The sequence below is a fragment of the Calidris pugnax genome, unplaced genomic scaffold (assembly GCF_001431845.1).
Source record: "Calidris pugnax isolate Ruff unplaced genomic scaffold, ASM143184v1 scaffold134, whole genome shotgun sequence".
Taxonomy (NCBI): Eukaryota; Metazoa; Chordata; class Aves; order Charadriiformes; family Scolopacidae; genus Calidris; species Calidris pugnax.
Window position 1 is genome coordinate 1,120,630 of NW_015090873.1, and position 23,882 is coordinate 1,144,511.

At 48.2% G+C, this 23,882-nt stretch overlaps 1 protein-coding gene across 1 annotated transcript; it reads right to left on the reverse strand.

The window, feature by feature from the left end:
• Positions 1–290: 290 nt before the first annotated feature.
• On the reverse strand, positions 291–23,237 carry PLEKHO2 (pleckstrin homology domain containing O2). Its single transcript, XM_014946091.1, has 6 exons — positions 23,209–23,237; positions 22,617–22,809; positions 15,853–15,969; positions 8,265–8,369; positions 5,400–5,498; positions 291–2,779 (listed from the first exon to the last, which is right to left on the reverse strand). Exons 1-6 carry the CDS (start codon positions 23,235–23,237, stop codon positions 1,538–1,540), a joined length of 1,785 nt encoding a protein of 594 aa, XP_014801577.1. The 3' UTR covers positions 291–1,537.
• Between the last annotated feature and the right edge of the window lie 645 nt (positions 23,238–23,882).

Genomic DNA, 23,882 nt, shown 5'->3' on the forward strand with positions numbered 1-23,882 from the left:
AGAAGCCCTTTGGGCTGTCGTACGATTATCCTCAGAGCAACTGTAGAGAAGAGGGGAGGGGACCCAGCTCAGGTTCAGGGGCTGTTATACAGCAGCAGTGCAAAGATATGATTTGATGACAGCTGTAATCACTAACAACCACGGGAGCTGTGGTTGCTTTCAGCAGGTGGGCAGGGAAGATGTGGGAATTGTGCCGGAGCCTTCTTGCAATGTCTTCCTCAGAGCCTTCTACAGCGATGCATTTCTGTGGGAATTGCGCCGGAGCCTTCTGCAATGCCTTCCTCAGAGCCTTCTACAGCGATGCATTTTTATTTTAATGTACATAAGCCACTGGGACCAGCCCCAAAATTGTGCGTGCAAAATGCCTTTCCCTCCACGTGCTCCAATTCCAGACATCTCTGCCAAAATCATGGCTCCCAGGCCAGTGAGGACACAGCAGGGAGAGACCTGGTAAATAGGAATCTCATCCAGACCCGCTTCCTGAGACGTGTGTGCTCCTGTCAGTTAGCATCCCAAGACAACACAGAGAATGACCTTACAGCTAAGGGAACACACATCCCTAAAGCTTCTTAATGATAGCTCTCCAAGGAAGCTCCTGGGGATCTCCTGGAAACAGGTTCTCCAAACACCTGGCTAATTGTTCCCAACGATGATGACAGGATTCAGAGTTACCAGATAGGTACGGTCCTCAATAATCAACGTATTGTGCTGCTAGAAGACACTCCTTCAAAGACCAAGTGTAAGCTCTTTGCCTCAATTTCCCTATTAATGAAATAGGAATAATTAATACTTGCCTGGCAATGATGCATTGAGACTTGCGGTCACCTAAGCAGTGAGCACACCTAAAGCCCTGCAGAGCTGGGCTCAGAAGAAGGGCCTTCATACAGCTGCTCCAGATCTGAGGACACTACTTGTAGTCAGGAGTTGGCCAGTTTTGTTTGCCTCTGTGTGAGGTCACTTTTTAACTGTCAATGCGGTTTTATGTGTATCTTTGGAGAAGATTAAAACATTTATCTTTACATTCCTAGATGTCACTGGGCCAGGTGGTCTGGGAAACCTTGCCAGCAAGTGAACAAACACTGACTACATTTATCCTTAAATGATTTAACTGGGAAAACCAGATAGGTGCCAGTGTAATCTGGTATCTGCTTGTCTGTAAATACAGATATTCAGGGGCCTTTGCTAGAATGGCCATTCTGTTCCTTTCAAAAATCTGGCTTGGTTTCATTACCAGTAATTTCTAAGGCCTGATCCATTGAAAGGACTTTGGACAGAGTCCTTAAAGAACATTCACATTTTTTAAACTGTTCAATGTCCTGTAACCTTCTGCTGTGCTAAGAGGATTAGAACCAGACTGGTATGTACAGCATGAAGAAAGAGAGAAAGATGCTATAACTGAAAGCTCGATTCTGTCCCATGAACATGGTGTGTGCACAGCAAAACACCACCTTTTAAACACTGGCCTAGCAATGGTACAAATCATAAATGGCAAATGTTTAGCTTTAATTTTCAGAAAGAAGTCTCTTTGAACAGGACGTCAGGGAGCACTTCTCCTATAAAGAGTCACTAGATCCTTTTGCTTGTCTTTCTGTTTCTGTGATGCTTCTTTTTTCAGTTCTCCAAGACCTTTAATTTCTTGCAAAACTTGCGTAGCTTGCCGAAGTTGTTCTACTGCCTCGTTGAGCAATGTCTCTGCCATCACTGGGGGTCCGTTCCCCTCCTGGGCCTGTTCCAACCCTTCCCGTAAAACCTTCTGCAGAAGTTTTTCTGCCTTTTCCCTTTCACTAGTAACTTTCTCCTCCATTTTAGCTAAGCAGTGATGGGAATCCACGGGGAAACCTTGGCTTGGACATGCTCTCTGTGTATTTTTGGAATCAGACAGCAAGTCTCCCAGAGAAGAACTGCGAAGTTTGATACCTGAAGTGCTTTCTACAGACTCTTTCTTATCAACAGGTGCTTTTACACTCTCCTGGCCCATTTCTGTAGCTAAGGAAGTCTCTGTCTCTTCTGCTGAAGTTTGCTGTTCCTTCTCAGCAGAGGTTCTCCCATTTCCTTCTTCAGTTTCAACTGTTGGGGATGGGGACTCTGCCACCTCGCTGGCTGAGATCCCATTCACCGGGGGCTTGGAGCCGTCAGACTCCAGGTCTTCTGAAACCTCAGCTTCCACATCATCATGGCTGGAGTTCATTGTGGCTAGCATTTTTTCTGACAGAATCTTAGGAGGAACCTTAGGAGGCTTTGTAACATCAGCAGCAGCAATCTCAGCAAGGTTGTCTTTGCTACTGTCTCCTGATGATTTCAAGTCTTCTGTGGTTTTAGGCTCTAGGACTGGTTGGTCCCAAGCAACTTTCAGCTTGTCTGGCATGCTCCTAGGAAGAGGAACTGGGGCTTTTGCTGTGCCCTTGTGGCCAACCTCAATGAGGTTCTCTTTGTTCTCCTCACTTGGTGCTTGGGATCCTTCCACATTCTCCTCTGGACTTACAGAGTCCTCTTCCTTGGCATTTACATTGTCCTTTGATGCTATGCCTTCCTTAAGCTTCTTATCTGGAGGCAACGGAGGAGAGAGAGGGGTTTTATGTTCCTGGGCAGGAACATTGTTCTCTGCATCTTGGTTTTCTTTTGTACCAGTGGGTTTTGTAGGTGGCATAGGTGGCTTCGGAGTTTCTTTCGGAGGTGGTGCATTGTCACTTTCACTGATAGTGGAATCGAAGTTTGGTGGTCCATTGTCTACTATATCCAGATCTAGTCGCAGGATGCCATCTGATGTAGACTTGGCAGCCTGAAAGACAAGAGAGAACTTTTTCAATATCTCTCCCATTGTCCATCCCGTGCTCCACCCTTTAACTTCAAGTTAAAGTGCAAGACCCTCCCAACCGGCACGGCAAGCGAGGGGTTACTGCTTCACATGTCCACCTCATTTATACCTACATCTGTGAAAACTGCAAGAAGAATCTGACTGATAACAAAAGAGATGCTCTTAAGAGCAGTTTTTTATAACTCAAGAGCAATCTATGGAGCTTGTGCTTCTTCCATACAGCATCACCCTGTGCTACCCTCTAACAGCAGCAGCCAGCGCTACTGGTGTTAATCTAATAAGTGAAACCCAGTGTGATCTGCTATGCTAAAATTTAATGAGCCATGATAATCACAAAAACCAAACATTTCACCCAACAAAGAAGAAAGTCGGGTCAAGTCATGAACACTGCAGCAAATCTTGAATGCACAGAGTGAAGCATTTCTACCCCCCTGTGTCACCCCACTTCTTCCCCAGAACAACACGTTCTGTGAATGTCACGAGCATTTTGCTCGAGTTATTTTCTGCCCGATCGTGCAGCGACTTGCACGAGACCATCAAAGCCAATAACCATAAGCAGTCACGAATTAGGACGAAAGCACAGAACTTATTTTACTACTTCCTTTGAGAAGAAGGTCTCAAAGCCTCTTCCACAATAACCTTATTTCTTGGTTTTCCTGTCAGTGCTAAGCGGTCAGTTCTGCCATATTTTAATTCTTTATCCTGTGGTGGCTGGATCCCTCTGCCCCCTTCATTTACAGAATGCCTACCCAAAGCACGCCTGCCTTCTGCTTTTGGGACTGTCATATTTTTACTTAAATATATAAAATAAGCTGATCTTTAGATCACTTGGCTGGGGGTACTATTGTAATGCCATTGCCTTCTGCTTGCTTCTCCAACCTGATGCCATCTCGATCGTACTGGGACCAAGCCTCAGCTGGTTAAACCTCCTTCAAACCACAGGCTGTTTGCAAATCACTCTAGTAGGGGGGTTTCCTAAAAAGGATGGACTTAGCAAAGACATTGCAGCGTGTAAGCACAGTGGCCCAGAGGGAGAAATGCGGTGACAGTTCCTGTGTGAGGGAACCCAAAACCACACGAAGGCGTAGCTGCAGCCAGGGCCACACTCCTGCAGTGCAGGGAGTTTAATTAAAGTCTCTCTTTGCCTTTGCAGCCCGTCAGAGAGAGGGAGGCGAGCTGCATCCTGGCAGTTTGGCTCTGACCTGTCCTTACTGGCCTGCTTTGTGATTGAAAATCATCGTCCATCCCATGTCCTTTGGGATACTGCAGCCAGGAGCCGTGATACGTATCTTTCTGCAGGCTTTATCCCCTCCCTTTCCCCTCATTTCTGCTTCTGAATTTGTAACCCAGTGTCGTGGTTTAACCCCAGCTGTTTGCTCACTCCCCAGCTCCCCCCACCTCGAGTAGGGTTGAGAGAAGAGGGAGTAAAACAGGGGAAAGAAAAATACCTCATGGGTTGCGATAAAGATAGTTTAATAGTACAGTAACAGAAGAGGAAAATAATAATTTCCCCTGAATTTGACTGTAGGTGAGAGGTCTTACAGGTATTAACCTCAGAGGTACCTTGTGAATTTAGTGAGCTGAGTAAAGAAGAGCAATCCTGCCTAGGGAAGGGCTTCCTACCCTTCCTGAACCCATATTAGGCAATGGAGAATCCACACTTCATTACTGCTGTGACTTTTGTCATGTTTTCTTCTGCGGTTTTCTGGAGGAGTGGATGGGAATCTATGATTCATTCCCATGCATTTCTCTGGAAGAGACATTCTCCCTCCGCTTTTATGCAAAGTAAAAAGTCTTGGGGCATCTCATTTTCTGCACGAGGGTCACTGAATGCAGTGCAGACCCGTAAGTCAGAGACTTGGAAGCCTGAAGAAAGAAGGTTTGATTTAAAAACCTTCCTTGGTTGAGATTAATGCTCTGCTAAAATATCAATCTGTCCGTGGCAACATTTTCATAAATCACTGGAATCAAACATTAGTAAGAAACTCTCCCATGGAAATGAACTGCAGGTTTATTTTGTGGTGTTTTTTCTTTTTTTTCTTTTTTTTTCCCTTTTTGAAGTGACAGATCCAGAAAATCAGTTAAGGGTAGACAGCCCAGTCCATAAAACTGCCTGGGAGAATAATGTATTCTGGTTCAGACCTAAGGGAGGGCTTGTAAGCTTGAAAGCTTGTCTGCTTTTTCCAGTTAGCTTAATAAAAAATACAGCTTCTCCCCGTACACCGTTCAGTTCTTCCACCTTTAGACCACTATGGCTACAAAAATCATCACTTCTTACAAAATAAATACAGGAGCTTCGGTCTCTTGTGATTAAAGTGAAACTATAATGGCTCTCACCAGACGGTGAAGCAGCTCGTGAGTTACGGAAAGCTAAATATATCGTAATAATGTCGCAGCAACCACAGATCTGTGGGAGCCTGGGGGTGTGTTAGAGAGGTGCTGGTGCCATCCTTCCCAGAGGAAGCTGTTTCCCTTGTCAGCTTTCTCTGGGGTGTCTGTACCTGGGGTTTTCCCTGGGGTTTTGTACCTAAGTGGAAGGAGCACCTCTTGGGGAGATGGCTCACCCCTGGGTGGGTGCTCTTACCTCCTTTAGGTGACTTCTTGTGGGTGGCCGGCGTCCCTGGGTCATTTTCACTCTGTCCCGAGTTACGTGGTCCAAGGAAAGGCTCTCGTCTACTTTCACCTTTAAAAGGAAGAAAAGGAGGGGAGGAAAAAAGGAAGAGGGCCGTTAATTTCTCAAGATTATGGTCACACATGAAGGGATGCAGCAGCTGGATTCAGGAAGAGTTTGACTATTTCACCACTACAGTCTTTGCTTCAGACCTTAGTTACAGCCTGCCTGCAAAGCCCTGCCTGATGGATATTTAAGGTATCTGTCCTATACAGCGTTGTGTTTAAAAGACACTCCAGAGCAAAGCGTGCAGCCCTCGGAGCTTTGCAATCACTAACCTTCCCTCCACCTAAGGGGCAGGGAGGGAAGGAAGGACACAAGGCAGCTTTGTTGTCCTCGCTGCAGCCCGGGCTTGGAGCAGCTCCTGCATGTGGCAGAGCACAGCCCTGAAATTGCTGTTGCCATCTTAGAGGTGAAAGCTCATTAATAACCGTGACCTGACTGTGAACTGCATCAGCAGCGCTTCGTTACAGACCTTCCCTTCTACAGCTCTAATGACCGCAGGATGCTGAAGGGAAGGTGTGAGCAGTGACCTGGATTAATTGCAACTCTAGCTGAATTAACAAATGTATTTCCTGGAATCAGATGAGAAATCCGCTGCCTCCCACACTTGGGGAGGGAGGTCCCAGCCCCCTGGCAGGTATTTCTCTGTGACTTCCCACCACCCACGCTGTGATGGACGAGGGCTGGAGTCTGCTCCACACAGAAGGGCAGCACCAGTGACTGGGGACGGTGAACCATCAGGGTGTCTTTGCTTTGCTGGCCACAAATTTGCACAATAGGAAAGCTGGAGAGGGTGTAAAAGGGATTTAAAGGGAAAAATAGGTCCCAATCCTTGGCTGCTATGGCAGAGTGGTTTTACAGCTCTTTCAGCAGAGAACAACTAATCCAAGCCAGCTGAGGGCTTGACCCGTTAGCTCGTGCCTAGCCTGTGTGGAAACACTTTAAATCTGAGGTCTGATCCTTACTGGAATGAAGGAGAATTAGAGGCTGGCTCCTGGATCCTCCTAAGGAGGATAACCCCAGACCCCAGGGCAGGGAGGTGACCCAAGATCCCACCGGGATTTAAAGGGAAAAATAGGTCCCAATCCTTGGCTGCTATGGCAGAGTGGTTTTACAGCTCTTTCAGCAGAGAACAACTAATCCAAGCCAGCTGAGGGCTTGACCCGTTAGCTCGTGCCTAGCCTGTGTGGAAACACTTTAAATCTGAGGTCTGATCCTTGCTGGAATGAAGGAGAATTAGAGGCTGGCTCCTGGATCCTCCTAAGGAGTACAACCCCAGGCTCCAGGGCAGGGAGGTGACCCAAGATCCCACCTTGCTGTGCTGCCAAGGAGGTGTGCAAAGCTCTCTGCCCACCGGAGAGCCACATTCTGTGCCACTCCAGGAAACTCCAAGCCAACGTGGGGTGGCTCCAGCAAGGGCTGAGCAGCTTTGTAGGACATCATACCTCCCACTCGCTGAAACACAAGAGCAGACCTGGCTGCTCACCTCTCTGCTGCTGGGTTTTATCTTCCCAGGCTGCTGCTGGTCCCAGCTAGTCCCTTTAATTCCATGTGCTGCTTCCCACTTTGTCCAAGGGCTGGAGGAACCACTACACCCCACTCCCACCAAAAACCTGACACCGAGAGCCATTGGCCTTAGCAAAAAAGCAGCATGTTCCAGCCTCTCCTCCTGCTTTTGCCCTCTGCTGAATAAAAGCACAGCCCAAGCCCTCATTTTTGCACTTCTAGCACCGTATCTGCAGCGTTTAGGCCTTTTCTCAAAACTTTTACTCATTGCTTTGGTTTCCTTTGCTTAATAGATCTTGCTGATTGCTTCGTCCCCTCGTTACTCCGCCGATTTCTTCTTGAGTCATTCCCGTGATGGTGGTTTTGTGCACTTCCTTTCAGTTACTGAAACAACTGCAGAATAGATACCGCTCCTTTGGTTTAGTTCAGGGCTGAGTTACAAAGTAAGAGGGAGTGGGGCAAGGTTAGTCAGGCTCTGGGGATGTGCAATTATCATGCTTGGGAGAATTTGGGAGCACAGGTGTGCTGGGGCCAGCTGAGGGACAGGCAGGTTTGGCCGGGGCCATGGAGTAACTTTCCACCAGACTTCTCTCCAGACTGCAAGCAGAATAGCTGATGGACTGAGTCACTTCAGATTTTTCCAGTCTTGAAGACTGGGCTATGTCCTAACCAAATACCTCCATTTCCAGGCTCTTTTGAGTGCTGAGGATCACGGCAGCGTGGGGAAGAGGGGTCTCTCCAGGCTGCAGCCCAAGCTCTACAGAACTCAACACTGTGGCTGCTTCTCCATCAGGAGAGGGACCCCCCCCTGCATTTACTAATCCCAAACCCAATGAAGCCACCAGCCCATCTCCCATGGGTTTCAGTGAGTTCTTGTGTCCCCTGGGCCTCCTGATGAGATGTTAGCTCTTAGCAGCACAGACCATCCCCCTGACACACCGTCTGCTCACCCAGCTGCCCCTGCCTCCCTGCATCCAACCCCAGCCAGAAGAATGGGAAAAGCAGCAGGACGTAGGATGGTGCAAACAGCTCTCTCCACAGTCTGCCTTCTTGGGCTGGGAACTGAAGTGGCTAAAAGCTCCCAGCCTGCAGGGATACAACCCGGGCTGCCTCACATACCAGCTGCAAACGGGCTTTCTCTCTCCTTCCACCATGCCCAACGTGCAGAAAGGACAGCACGGGGGGTCGGGCAAGGGCTGCTTTTAGCTGAAAAAGCAGTGGCTGAGAACTGACACAGAAATACAGGACTTTGAAAACCGTTCCTCTTACCTCATCAAATACTTTGTTTTTGCCTCTATTGATCCCTTCATTAAGAGCTTTTATCCACGATTCTTTTTCTTCCAAAGTTGGAGCTTGAAACTTGATATCATGAACCTGCAAGAGCAGAGAGACAATTTTTTTTTTTTGCCTACACATTCCTTGCCAGGAACAGAGAGGTAGCTGCCTGCTCTCTGTGTATCACTTCTCTTTCTATACAACATCCAGTTCCAGCCTGTGTTTAAACTACAGATTCCTTTGCACTTTGGCAAGTGCTTCACTTCGTAGCTCCCATGAAGAGGAATTTTGTTAAGCTGAACAGATTGGTGCTGTTGTTTTATTTTCACAACTAGCAACTGAAGTAGTAAGAAAGTAAGAGTTTCTTCCTTCTGCAAAAGGCTCGGAATAGCCCTTCGAGCAGCAGCGAGCGGTACAGCCAATGGTCACACTGTGTGTAGAGACTCAGATTGCAAGTCCAAGTAATTTTATGCTGGTTCAGATGAAATAAAGTACTTTCTCCCACTTCCCCCCCCAGGCTGCAAGCAATGGGAAGGCTGCGTGCAGCAGGCTCTGCCTGCTTCCCTGTTCCTGTGGCTCGGCAGAACAGAACTGATACAGGAATCTGGGGCTCTGACCTTGGCTGCACCAACCCTGATTCAGCTGAGCACGGACGTGATGAGGAATAAGGCCAACGTAAGTGAAGAAAATTAACCATATCCTTTTCTGTTTGCAAATGAAGAAATATAGCAGTGAGTGCTACAGACACACGCTCTGTGGGGTTTGACTAGCTGTCCTAAGAAGAAGGGAAGAGTCAGCCATACAAGAGGAAGCCGGCAAGAAGCATGGGACACAAAAAAGAATGGAAGGGAGGGTGGTTGTATGGCCTGTCCTCCAGCCAGCAAGCTCTCCCTTCTTCCAGGACAGCCCCATGGCTTTGCTCAGAGTATCTAATCTCTTCTTGACCACAGCAGGAACAATAGGTAGGGTGTTATTTATTTCAGTGCTGTGTTCTCTGAGCACCTCACCAGTGTTATGTAGCTTTGCCCCAGTGTCCACTTCAGGGGAGAGAAACATCCTCTTCACATTACAGCTGGCTATATGGCAGACTGCCTGGATCCAAATAGCTCCATGTGGTGCCCTAATCTGCACTGCACAGGCACACAGAAATACTCTTGTGCTAAAGAACATCACCAAAGTTGCAAAACCAAGCACTTAAAAATTAGACAAGCCCAACATTGCCAGGGCAGTCCTAACTCAGTCTGCTGGGCATGTTCCTCCTAGCACTGTCCCTAGTGACAGGGGCAGCACTTCTTACTGAGCTATCCTTTCGTGTTTTATCCTCATGGGTCAGTATGTCTTATTGATTGCACTCAGGTCAAGCCCTGCCCTGAAAACAGAATTACTGATTCCCCCGATGGTCTTTTCTTTGCTGCTTATCACTACAGTATCTGGGGGCTTCACAAAATACTTTTCAGAGCAACTGAAATCATCCGCCTCTTACAGGTGGGGAGGTGAGATCCAGAGAGGGTCATCCAAAACCCATACTAGCAGGGTCTCATTTGGAATAGGTTTTTGGGGTATTTAACCTCCTATAGGTATTCTGCACCTACCCATTGCCTTCAAGAGCAGTTGTAGTCTCAGTCTTTTTGTAAATGAGGCCCCGCATTCTGAAATCACAGCAGTGTCTCTATAAAACAGGGACTACATAAAATGAGGGTGACAAAGCTAATGGTGGCTGACAAACACTCTTAGCAGCTCCCCGTTTTGTTTATGGCACAACAGAGCACCCACTGTTCTGAGTCTCAGCAACTCCTGAAGGTACCATCAGAAATTCTGCAGAACTAAAGCCTGATCTCCTTATACCCACTCCTGCTGTTCAGCTAGAAACTGACTGCCCTTCCCTTCTGCATTTATTCCTTGCTTCAGTGCCATGGTTTTACATCTGCACGTCACAGTGACAAAGTGCCAGACCCTCACAACCAGCACGGGCAAGCAGGGAGTTAAGAAGCAATTTGGGGAAAAGATTATTTATTCGATTAGTCTGCACATAAGGTGACGGGACCACATGTCTTCGTGAGAGCTCAGAGGAGAGGCTGGGGCCTGAACCACAGCCCTCAGGAAAAAGAGCCCTTTGTCTGGGGTGCAGAAGGGCCACACTAACCAGGGAACCCAAGGGAAGGCAAGGCTCCAAAACAGAGTGACAGCCAGATTTTGTTTTAGTCGAAGAAGGCCTGGTTTTCTGTGTGCTTAAAAACTTTTTTTTTTTTTTTTGTTTAGAAACGATTATGCCCCAAAGCTTTGTGATGATTATAAAAAAGCTTACGAGAAAGCTCTACTTGTGAGCAGCTGAGCTGCTGCACTGCCTGGCAAAGACCTGGCAGCCTGCACCAGGGTTTAGAAATCTCCGTACATGTTGTTCAAGGGAGGGATTCCTGCCTGGCTTCAAGCTTCCTCTTCCAGTGCTACTTTCTGTGCCTCATTGTCAGCCCCCAGATAAAGCCTCCCAGACTGTGACTAAGCGCTGGTGTCAGCAACCCTCCCTCCAGCAGGGCAGAGCGAAGCCTCGGGGGGATGATTTTGTCCTTAATGAGAAGCTGAGATGTCCCTCTGGCATGCAACCCTCTGCCACATGGTGTGATGCCGACCTACCGCTGCGGCCACTGAAAGCAGACCCCACAGATGGGGGGGGGACTCGTGGAAAGATGCTCCCAAGGCATCAGCAGAAAGAGCCCTCCGTGGAACACCATTCCCTGCCATGGGGCAGTGTGGGCAATGCCACTGCAGCCCTGCTCCCTGCTTGCACAAGTCCCTGGGGCTGTGCCACAGAGGGACAGCCTCGAGGCTCTCAGCAGGTTCCTCCCAGTATGCCCAGTTATCTTTGTTTGGAAAGGTTTTTTTTCCTCCTTTTTTAGAACCATACCCACGGATACCAAGGAAGAGTCAGACTGCTGGGGCTCTGAGGCCGGTGCTGGGGATATCAGAGTCTCTTTGTTGCCTTGCAGTCCCTTGTCTGTCTGCATTCATCTGGGGAGAGGAGGTGAACCCAAAGCCTGGGGGAAGCTCCCTGCAAAGCAGGCGGCTGCAGAGGAGAGGCAAGAAGGAGCTGGAGGAGGTCTCAGCCCTGCCTCCCCCTGACTGGGGCTCTCTACACTAGTCTGAGACCCCCAGGTCCTCTACAAACAAGGAACAAATGGATTTATCTTGTCTGTATTTTTCCTCCTTTGAGTATCCCTCCCAACCTAGACAATTCTGTGATTCTATTCACAGATATCAGAGGATGCACTTGAGGATGGGTACTCCCCACGAAACGCTAAGCAGGCTCCATTCTCCAGCAGCAATTTAAGGCAGAGAATTAGTGACACCAAAGATAAGAGGGCAGCAGGCAGGGCAGCAGATTTGCTCTCCTCCTTTGCTAAGCCAGCTGAGACTGACTCATGCCATAAACAACAGGCGGGTGTGCCAGGAAAAGCTGTCATGGCTAAACCTAATGTGACAGTGACCGCTGTGAGCCAGGAACACAGACCACGCCATTTACTGTCAGTTCACTCGGAGCACAGCGCGGCCTGTCAGCTCCCCCTGAGTCACTGCCTGGTGTCATGCAGCAAGAAGCTCCCACACGGGATCACTGTCCCTGATGGCAGCGAGCACAGCGTCCCCGACTGCTCCACGTCTCCTCAGAGACATCAGTCTCTTCAAGCAGTGACAGTCTCAGGGCTATGCTGACCCTGCTTTCCAGGAAAGAGAAGTGTTCTCGGGGTCGTTCTGTTGTACCTGCACTAAATGATTTAACAGGCATCTGGAGAATCATAGAATCATAGAATCATAAAATGGTTTGGGTTGGAAGGGACCTCAAAGATCATCTAGTTCCAACCCCCCTGCCATGGGCAGGGACACCTCCCACCAGACCAGGTTGCTCAAGGCCACATCCAGCCTGGCCTTGAACCCCTCCAGGGATGGGGCATCCACAGCTTCCCTGGGCAACCTGTTCCAGTGTCTCACCACCCTCAGAGTAAAAAATTTCTTCCTGATATCTAATCTGAATCTTTTTTCTTCCAATTTAAAACCGTTTCCCCTTGTCCTATCGTTACCCTTCCTGGCAAAGAGTCCCTCCCCAGCTCTTCTATAGGCACCCTTCAGATATTGAACATTTAACAAGTTCTGGAGAACTGTATAGCTGCAGTCCAAGACCTTTACTGACACTGGCTCTTTGCTGAGCAATTCTGCTGGATGCTGTTGATCCACAGCAGAGGTGGGCAACAGAAACCTGTGCTTGCTTCTCAGCTGTTTCAGTACAAAGCCTGGTGTTGGCTTCAGTTCAGTGGGACTGGGCAAAACTGGATTGTGAACTGCTTGTGAACTGCTGGTTTAGGTGCAGGAATGTCTGCCCTCGTGCTGACTTTTGGTACAGGGTTGTCACCTCAAGTGTTTTGCATGACCCTCTCTGGATCTCTGACTTTTGGTACAGGGTTGTCACCTCAAGCAGAAGCCAGGGCAGAGATGGGTCAGTAACATCTTAAACTACCAAGAGTGCACCAGAGTCTATCTGCCAAATGTGAGGTCATCTCCTGTCGTCTTCTAAATGATTTTGTCAACTTAGATCATGGAGGGAATAGTGGAAGCCAAGGGACTGTCAGTGAGGGGATTCTTGTGGTTTTCTGCAGCTGAATCAAGAGCTACCTCATCCCTGGGAATAAGGCAGCAGCATCTCTGCCAAACTGGCAGACCCCAGGAGCAGACTCCTCTGTGCACAGGGCAAACATGCCTCGCTGTGACCTACTAACAGCTTCCAGGCTGGGCCAATGGTGAAGGCAGCTGCAGGTGCCTCCAAAGTCAACGAAGAGAAAAATAAGCAACGGAAGTTTCCACCCCTGACTGCAGGTGAGGAGTTTGTGCCTGGCCATGCTAGGAAAGGACTCGTAGGGAGCTGTAGTGCTTACTCATGGACTTTTTCCCTTGCTACCTTCTTAAGACTTCCCTGCAGCCAAAGGCTTTCAGACCTGCTGAATACCAGACTTTTTGCCAATCCCTGTAGTCTCTAGGCAGTTTACACCAAGCATCATGCCTTTTGCATCGTGAGTATGTTTTAAGGTCTCCAGGCCAAATCTGCTGCACCTTCCTACAAGCTCAGCTCTCTGCATCCAACAGTTTTCATTTAATTGCTGCGGGTGGAATGAAGCATTTGAGATGTCTAAGCAGAAGGGGTCTTTTGCACACTTGCAGCAGCACTTTGTTTCAGCTCCACACCAGTGCAGGCATGTGACGTGCTCATATTGTCACAGCTTAATAAAAACATCATCCTTGTGAAGAGGGTAAGCAGAATCTGCAGTACATCCATCAAAGACCAGTGTTTAGCAAATCAACTTATTTATTTGGGTGCAACTCTAGCTGCAGAGGAGTTTTAACTGACTGATTCACGTCCTCTGCTCTTCAAGAATATCCCATCCAAGATTTAAACCGGGATTCCCCTGCAGCTAAACTGGGCTCTCTGTTTTCAACAGGGAAACTCCTATTTGTGCGCTGAAAAAGCAGTGGCCTTTCCTGGCTCATTCCTAAGTCCCACAAACTTCACCAGCTTTCTGCATTCCTCAGCATGGTGTTCAGGAGAGAGGGGACAAAAAAAAAACCCAAATCCCAGCAAGATCTGGCAGGGCTTGGCAAGGCAGTCCACAGGGTGATTTTAAACGGTGGATGGCAGCAAGCCTCCCAAATGGAAAATGTTTAGCTGATATCTATGGCCACAGCTGCAATGTCAAAAACAGAAGAAGGACAGTTGTGTACGTTGGCCTCCTAATTGAAGCCTGTTCTAACATCTGCCAAAGTATGTTGTGTGTCAACACCCTCACCAGATTCCCAGCCAAAAGGAGGGTGGGAGGGGAGCTACAAACAGGGAACTTTTCATTTATAAAAGCCCTTCCTTTCACCAAAGGAGCCTTATAAAAAGTAGCCTCTATCTAGGTCTCTATTTAATCAGTGGCATGAAAAACAGGCGAGCTGTAAACTTGCCAGCATGCCGAAAGGATGAAGTTACCCTTTTGGGGCAGAGTTTGGGCACATCTTCCTTCTAGCAAGAAATGAAAGGTTTAGGAGCAGGTCTCACCCCTCTTGTTGATTCATGCAGCAGTGCAAAGTCATATGCGACTTTTACACACTTTTCTCTAAGATAATAATAATAATAATTCCTGCTTTGCTGCCCATCTCTGAGCCCACTGGCTTTTATTCTTCTCCCTGGGAGTAGGTGTGCACTTGTAGTTACCAAGCTGTGCTCTAGAAAACACACTGCCAGGATTAGCCACTTTCAAACTAAAATTGACATTATTTCTGATTAATCAAGTTACAAAACAAACGCTAAACCTTCACTCGAACCAGAGAAACTCTCTGCTCTGGGATCCAGAGCTGAGCAGGAGCTCACTAGCCCAGGGTACAAATGTCCAGGGTACCAGCACTTTGGTGTGTGGTGCTTAATATCACTTTTCTTCCCAACAGGGATTGCACCTACTTGCAAAACAAACAGCATTCACCTTCTCTCTCCCCCCCCTCCCTGATCCATGCAAGTGTTTTGGGGCGGGACAGTCCTTGTTTTGTTGTTTTGAATGAAGTTTAGCAAAATGATGCTCTGAACTTAGCTGGGGTCTTATTATATGAGTAAACACTAAGTGACCGGAGTGAAAGAATAAGCAACAATGACTAAACAATCTCCATTTATTTAAACAAAGTGGAGATGAGGGAACGCAGGCAAGTTGATATTTTTGCCTGTTCACATTCTGATGGAAATGAGTATGTTTTGACCCTCACAACCTCTCAGATTGGCATGGGGAGATTTAATAAGATATCTGATGCCAGTAAAATTGCATTTAAAGTAGACTGCAAGTCAAAGTGCAATGCCTCAGAGCAACAACAGAAGCATCCTAGCCCATAAAGATGCTGAAATGGATAGTATCTAAGTAAGAACTGAGGAGAACCTCCAAAGATGTGTAGCGATGACAAACCTACATAGGAAGTAAGTCAAGTGTATCCTTGTCAGTGCTGAGATGGCTGTGTAACTTCTCTGCAACACCAGCCTGGTTGTTAGGTTCTGGATCTAACCAGATGCTGTGCAGGATGCTAAAGATGTAGAGTTTTATGAATTCTGTAAAATAAATCTTTTCTCCTAGGGCCTGTTTGGCTGCAAGTAACTTTGCACTGGAGTTTCTCAGACCAACAGCTCCAGGAATGTCTCAGAACATGGATCGGTATCACTGATTTCACTGGAACTTGAGCAAAGCTACAGCATTTACAGCTGGGACAGGGAAACTTCCTCGCCCAGAACACATGGGGCAACCACAGGGAAGGGTCATTCTCCACTGCTCAGGGACAACTGGAAGAAAGAAAATGATAAGGCAGGAAAAATATGAAGAGGAAGAGTTGAGTGGCAGGAAGATCTTTTCCCCGTAAGAAGAAAGTCTACGAGACAGCAGCGCTCCTCCTTACACGCTGTGGACCATCCCCAGCTATAGGTCATTTCTCCCAGCTGCCAAAGAGCTTTTCATCAGCTGCAGGTGCAGCTGCCTGGGAACTCATTTTGGAGTCTGCAACTTGAGGGTGATGAGAAAGGCAATCCTACCTTCTTACCGGGGGAGCGGATTAAAATGAAACGGTTTTTCTTTTTGAGTAGTGCACGCAGTTCCTGGCACTTGTCATAACTCTCCAGTTCCACTGTTTCTATGCATTTCTGTTCATCCTGCAGAGAGAGAATGAAACATTATTATGAATAGGAGGCATTGAAATCAATCATATACCATCAAACTCTGCATGTCTTCCCATTGCATCTGTCTAAAAGCTCTTCTGCCTTAAAAATAACCAGCACGTAGACAGCAAGCCCCCATAAATCAGGCTGCCATCTCACTGAGAAAACACCCTAGCCTTTAAGCTACAGGCCAGTTTGTGGCTAGTGGTCCACAGTGGCTGAGCAAATAACACGTTGTGGACGGTAACACCAGCTTCTACCATCTCTGTTGGCTTCATCTAGGGATCTTCAGGCAGAAGGAAGGTGGGAAGGTCTTTGCCCATCATCCTGCCCCAGCCACAGGCTGAGAACGTGCTGTCAGTCCTTCCATAGGAAGGAGGAATTACATGATGCACTTTTATAAACCTTCCTGGCATGATCTCAGAGCGTTCCTCAAGCTTCCCTTTAGCTTGGCGACACTGCCTCCTCCCCACAACGAACGCAGGAGATTTTATTCTGCTTTTTCACAGGGAAGACAGCGCAAGCATCACGATGGTCCAAGCAGCCCCCCCGGAAGCCCAAGGCAGAACAGAGATAAGAGATGAGCCCTGCTGTTGTGCCAAGCCTCAGCAAGGTCAGCATGAGCCACGTGCAACTGGGACATGCTCCTCTCGCAGCCACGCTCTGAGCTGTCAAAATGCTTCGGGTTGGAAATACAGTCCAGCAAAACTGCCAGGGCCAGCGTCTCAGGAAGGAATATCTCTGGTGTATCTCCACTGATGAGCGCCGGCCGCGATCTTGGCTCATTTCTCCCAGTAACATAACTAAAATTCCACAGGGGGTGCGTGGCTCAGTTCAGCTGTGGAGCGCCGGCCCTAATAGGAATCGCAGTGTGATGCTGGGCAGATAATATTCTTCACATCTCAGTAGAAGACCCAAGCTGCCTTTTCCTAACTATTACACAAATAAGCAGGGAGAATCACAGGGCAGTTCTTGCTGGTAAAGTGCTACAGTCAGCACTCCTCATGAACTTATTACCATCCTAAATTAAAACTGCTGGCCATGACCATCCCCAGCTCAGGGCTCCGTACCCCTCGGAGTTTGTATTTAGCAATTCCCGTAGCGGGAAAAGGGGTGTGGGATGAGGAAACATGTCGTAGCCAGGAAGCTGCTGTGTGGCTGGAGGCAGGGAATGGAGAGTTCAGAGGGAAGTGGGCTGCGGGGAATTTCCTCCCTTTACCACTTGACATTTAAGTCGCTGTGCAGAGCTCAGGCTGTGTTTAGGTTTTCTAAACCCTCCTATCTGGGGTTGGGGGCCCGGCAGAGCCGATGCCGGTACGCAGAGCAAATTCGGAGCCACCGAGGGACGTCTGGATCTAATTTAGGTTTATTATTTTAATGACACGACTGTTTATTTCATTTAACACTGAGTAGGTGAACGTGACCGGAGAACTGGGAAAATGTTTACTAGGAGGAGGAGATTAATCCTGCCCAAACTTAAAACCCAGCAGATAAAATCCTGCTGACGTTACGGAGCCCTGCGAAGGCACAAGGCTCCTGCTGCAATCCTGGTATCACAATGTCACTGCGAAAGAACAGGGATGGAAATAATAACCCCTCAGCGACCAACAAGCGACAGAGAAGGGTGAGGTCAGGAATACATGCCTCAGGGATGGGTGATCTCATCCCGGCCTTCAGTGGATGACCGCCCACATCCCAGCCCTGCCGCACGGCCGGGGCGGTTACCAGCTCCAACCTGGAGGTTTGCTGGGCTCAGGATGTAGGTGGCTTAGCAGGACTGTGACCAGAGACCAGCACGAAGACTCCATCCCATTCTGCCAGCTCTCGAGAGCAGCTCTGCCCCCCCTCCACGTCACCCTCCTTGTCCACACCATCCTTCCAGCCTCTTGGAGGGGAACCTTCCCTCTGATCCCATGCAAGCTCTACTCCACTTCCCAAGAAGAGCAGAGGACCAAGTTGGGGGACAAGAAGGACTTGTCAGGGTGAAGAGCTGTGGTTTTGCTGTGACCACCTCTTGCCTTCCAGCTGCCCCTCTCCTCCCTGGGGTGGCTTTGGGGACAGGGAACAAGGGCAGTGAGGACATGTAGGACCCTGCCTTCCAGGGAAACTGGCTTGACTATGCAAGCTACGGCTCCTTCATCTAAGAGACCTGAACTGCTCAAGTAAGTTATCCTCTTCAGGGAAGGTGGGGGAGAAAGCAGCCAGAGAAATGAGAAAACTCCATGTCTGAGGCAAAGGAAAAGCATCCAAGTTCAGGGAGCGCCAGAATGGGGCTTTTGTCTCTGTTTTACCCTTGGCAAGTGGCCATCCCCTCTCTACGAGCCTACCTGGGTCACAAAGAGATCCTTTATGTTTGTCCTGCACTGCTAAGATCAAGACAGAAGGGCCCGACCCTGTCGTAGCTCTTCAGGTCCCTTCAACCTCCTGGGACCTGGAGGATACTCAGCATCACACAGAGACAAGGTCGCTTCCAGAGTCCTGCCCCAACGCATGGGTCTCAGGCACACGTTCTGGACACCCTCCTGTCTCTAGTGTCCCAAAGAAATCAAAGCAATCCTTTTACATCACCCCGAGACACAAAGCTTGAGTTCTCACTCGGTGGTCCTGTGGCACACAGCTCACAGGGCTGTCCCACAGCGTTGCATTTGCTGCCAACCAAGGCAGGGAATTCCCTTCAGGCCACCTTTCTCTTTTCCTCTACACTTTTTAGGGCTTGTTTTTCAAATTCCTTTTGTGCTTGCTGTGAGGGACAATCAATAAGATGTTTAAAAACCTGGTACAGAAGCCCCTACATCCATGATTTAACGCAGAAAACCAATTCATGGAGTAGATGCTGCAACTTAAACGTGTGTGTGTCTGGAAGCTTGGCCCTTAAGAAGAAACTAAACACCTAAACATATTAATGCATGACTTTAACCAAAGAATCACACTTGACAAACAACTTCCTTAATGAAAAGTTGACAAGAAGGGGAAAGCAAGACCCTCTGAAATTTTTATTTATATGAAGGTAAAATTTCCAGCAAAGACCTCTTCGCTTACACACATTCATGGGCTGCAACCCTCCATTCACTGTACAAGGTCTAGACTGCCTGAAATAATCATTTACTTCTCTTTCTGATGATCTCAAAACGTTTTAATAAATCACTTTGGGGTATACACTATCACTTTACCAGGGGCAAAACGCAGATGTTACTGCACAACTGTTAAATACTGAGTGGAGTCTAGAAGATTTTTTGGTAGGTTTTTTTCCCCTGTCAAATAACATGCTTTAAAAAAATCCCAAAACAGCAAAAAACCACAACTTTAACCACTAGCTGCACTGTTTAGGGGGAAAAAAACCCAAACTCAAGACTGATGCTCTCTAATCCGTGGAGTGATGACATTGATCTGTGTAGTCTCTCTGCATAGGATTCCACCCAAACCCAAGACTGATGCTCTCTAATCTGTGGAGTGATGATACTGATCTGTGTAGTCTCTCTGCATAGGATTCCCTCTCCTTCAGACGCTCTCTGTAGTTTTGCAGAGAGCTTAATTAAGCAGAGGACTTAATTTTTATTCTGGCAAGAATATGCAGAGACAAGCCAACGAGAAGCCCCCTTAGAAAATAATAACCTGCCTGCTTGGTTCTTAGCTTATGTGAGGGTACAGATGTGGGGTGCTGCAGATGGAGGCACAGCAGACAACAAGAAATCCATCTCCCATCATTTCACATCCGCTGAGAGAAACCCGAAGCCCGGTGGGATGACTTCCCCACCACCACCCACACACCCACCCACACACAATCTGCTCCAGGTAATACAATAGCCATTTGCCATTTGCCTTCTGGAGGTAGCTCAACTTTAAACCAAACCCAGAGCCTGACCAACAGATGCCATATGGGAAGCACACTCCCAGGGCAGGCTAGGAGTGCATTCCAGGAGATTGCTACTGACGATGATAAATACAGTATTTGTGTTCTGCTCAGACTGTACTTTCCGGTGACAGGGTACAGCCTTATTGCCTGCCTCCTGCCTTGGCCAGCCCCCTCTGCTCTTGTTTTGCACGCACAGACCTCAGCTGCAAGTGCAGCCAGGATCTTGCAATCACAGAAACGAGCTGGCCTGCATATGAAACAACTGCTGAAAGGCTTAACGCCTCCTTGCGAAGGGCTCCAGCACATGAGGGACTGATAAAAACACAAAGCCTCCCAAGTCACTCCCTCAGTTCCTGGAAATCTGATGGGTCTAGATCAGTTGAAACGCTCAGCCTCTAGACCTGCCCTCCCACATGGAAGCTGACCTCCTTCCCATTTAACCCATGTAGGTCAAACTTAGGATACACACAGAAAGATGCTTGTATTTCTGTTGCCTGAGGCTTTATCTCCTTTCTTTTTCCAGGGCTCCAACTCAGAAAGCACCAAACAATCCCATTTAAAACTCTTTCAGCCTGAGGATGGTCCAGGATGCTCTGCCTGGCTCCAGGGTCAGGGATGTGGAGAAGGTCCAGTGGGGAAAATGGCAGGTAGAGCTCTGAAATAAAAGCCACCACAGCACGCTGCACCAGAGACCCTCCTTTGACATTGGGCAAAGCCCTTCTCGTCTCAAAAACTCAGTTCCCCAATTGTAAGATGGAGACAGCAACACTGCCCTAACTCACGTTACAGGAAGATAAATACAGTAATAAACATGAACTGCCTCAATTCTGTGGCAACAGGACCCCTCCTGAGTGCAGAAAATTGCCATTTCCTTTAGTTCCCCTGTAGAAAGTCTGCACAACCACATGCTATCCTATTGTGCTACCAGATAATTTTGTAGCAATTTCCTCTCCTAAGACATTTGACTTCGCTGTAAGCCGGTTTAATAGCCTATAGATATTAACATGATCCCTTATTTACAATAATGGGACCTTGTAGCTACTGTAGCTTACAGACGCAATTTATTACAGGATGTTACCACAATCCGCAGGCTACCAGAAAACATTATGCCTGGTTGTTACAAATGCCATTTTCCTTGTTGAGATAATAAAATAACCCTTTAAATGATTGGGATTTTTCCTTCTTCTGAACGTCTGTGAAAATTAATCTTACTTTAAAAGCCTCCTTCTCCCTTGTGGTAACGAGAGCCTCCATATATCTTGTTTTTAAAGGCATGCCCTTTAAAAAAAAACCCAAAAACCTACGTCATGTTTATAGATTTTGAATATGTGAGTTCCTGAAGCTTCAGCTGGAGTCAACAAGTGTCTGAAGCACCAGGCAGCAATCTGCAGAGTCAAGGGTGTGCGGGACCAGGCTGCATCTCCCTGGGTAAGAGAAAGCCCCACCACTTTGTCTGCCTTCCAAGCTCCTCATCACCTGACACTGACTCCTCATTTCAAAACTAAGAACAAACGCCTCCGGAAAGCTCTGCGATTCGGCGAGAGCAGGAGGATTCAGTGTATGGGAAGAGGTAATACCCTTTAACCTAAACTGTTTATCACAAATCTTATTAGGCAATAGTATGTTTTTTTAAAAAAAAGAGAACCAACCTCGTTTGTCAGTCCTGTTGTTCCTGAAATCATCACAGCAAAAACAGCTGCTGAAACATTTCCCCATTCTTCTTCCCTTGACACACCACACAGAAGCTTTACAGGATTTGGGGTTTATATCATCCTGATGCCCACAAATGACCCAGATCCCCCTGTGTCCCACACCACACAGGCACGTGGTCCTTGTGCAGACCATGTGGTGAGAAACGCTCCTCCATCACGGTGCACCCACAAACTCTAGCCACCATAAACCAGCAGGTTTACCCTTCCCTAATCTCAAACCTCTCTGGGTTGTAACTTATGCTCCACGCTGGAATTTCTAACTTTTGGGACAAACCCTGCTCTTGCAGAAGCCCAAGAACTGAGGGCCTGGCTCAGGAAAGAGCCACCTTTGCAGCCCAGCAGGACCAGCCCTGCACTCTCCATTCTTCTCGCATGAAGATGCAGGACAGATTTGGCTTGGCTCCTATTTCTCATTTGATTGGAAACAGCTCTTAAACGAGGCCGTGAACTTAAGGCACGCAATTTATCTAGGGAAGTCCAGGAGAAGGCTCCCAGGGGTCCTTTGCTCAGTACTGGCTCAAGTAAAGGGAAAAGATGAGCCAAATCCAGACTGTGTCCCTACTTAAGGAGGACACGAGCGCTCACAACCTCACCCTGCATCCAGCGTTGGCTAAACAAAACCATGAAAAGTCTGGCTAGCAACAATTTGAGCTGCTTGAAGGGTGCCAAACAGCTGCAGGGTCGCCTGCTGTCCCCTCTAGCAGCAGGTGGGAAGTCAGGCTGCTACAAACCAGTTTTATCCTTTAAAAGCCAAAAAAACGCATAGCACATATCCTGCTTCCGCCCAAAGCTTCGCTCTGTTCGCCTTCTCACAGGATGTCCTGCCCCCATTTCTTTTTTGGCAGTGACACTGTCAAAATATTTACTGGCTAAAATATTTATGGTACATAATATACTCTAAAAATGCAGCTGCTGTCTCTGTCTCTTCTTTATAGCATTTACCCTTCCTGGAGATAACTGGAGAAGCCCTTTCGAAAGGAATGGGATGGAGGGAAGAGTGAAAAACACAAGAACACGTGTCACCAAGGGCCGGCCCAATCCTGCTCCTCATTCAAGATCCTTAGCTGTGGCCATACCTCATCCTCATAGACCACGAGCTGCGTTTTCCGTAGCTGGACATAACGATCCTTCCACAATCCCAGGAGCCCTCCACTGCTTTTCTTAATCCAGCCGTATTTCTCTGCGGTCGGAGCAGGCTTTGGTTTCTCTGAGGCCTCCTCCTTTGTATCCTGCAAGGACAGAAGGGAGAATGAATTACAACAAAAAGCACTTTTCCATCCATTTAACGAAGGTCATCAGAAAGCCTGCCCAGCCAAGACCTCAGCACCCACCACGTCACAAGGGAAAAGACTGGCATCTTCCAGAGGAAAACTCAACCAGCTCCCACCCTGGAGCTGCCACAGGACTGGGGAGTGAGCATGGACCTTGGCCACCCCTGGGGACACTGTTGGGATGGTGGCAAGTCCACCTTGCTCCTCTGCTTCCCCAGCAGTGCTGCTCCCCTCTCGGTAGAGGTATTCCTTCACGCTTGTGCACCAAGTGCTCCTTGAAAACCAGCACCCTCCTCTCCACTTTGCTCCTCCAGCTTTCTGATAAACCCCAAAGGGATGGACCTTGCTGGCATCAATAGCAATGCTCACATTTTAGCCCACAGCCACTTCTACAAGCTTCTCCTCTAGGTCTCTGCGTTTGGTCATCGTCCCCAGTCCAACTCCTGTGGGCAAATCCACAGCTTGAAGGCCTGGACTTCATCACATCCACACTAAGATGTTCCCAGCAGGCTCCTGCGTGGTTTGTAAGCAGAGGGAAGGACTGGCAGAGAAGACAGCACCAAGAGTGGGGCTTTTTTTTGCCCTGCCTTTAGCTCCTTGCTGTTTGGCACAGCCTGCTCTTGCCCACCCGCAACAGCACAAGGAGCCCCAGCATCCTGCACTGGGAGGCTGCTGGCTTTCCAGGCCTGGTAAAAACCAGGAGAGGCTTAACTTCCCTGCTTTGAAAAAAACATCAGAAATATCCAATATCAATATTCTCGTCAACTGGAGACAGGAAACCTAAGACGGGGAGCGGGGGCAGTCAGGCTTATTAGCTGACTGCCTTCTCCTGCAGACTCAGTTAAAGATGAGAGTTTTCCTCCTCTCCAGTCTGCTGGAAGAGCTTTTGCAAAGGCAGGATCCCCATTTCTCCTCCCTCGGAGCACCCCACTACTCCCAACACCCCACAGACCCCTCAATAAGCCTCTTTCCCCGGAGCAAGGCGAGGGGAATCCCTCACTGAGCCAAATCCCCTTACACAAACACCTCGCCAGCCTTGTGACTTGCAAGGAGAAGCCAACTCCAAATCTT

Excerpts from the sequence above, each read along its gene's own strand:
- PLEKHO2 (XM_014946091.1), bottom strand. The coding sequence starts at position 23,237 with ATGACCAAACGCAGAGACCTAGAGGAGAA. Across the intron at positions 8,370-15,852 it reads TCCGCTCCCCCGGTAAGAAG|GTTCATGATATCAAGTTTCA; the intron begins GTAGGATTGCCT and ends CTGCTCTTGCAG. Across the intron at positions 2,780-5,399 it reads CAAGAAGTCACCTAAAGGAG|GCTGCCAAGTCTACATCAGA; the intron begins GTAAGAGCACCC and ends CTTGTCTTTCAG.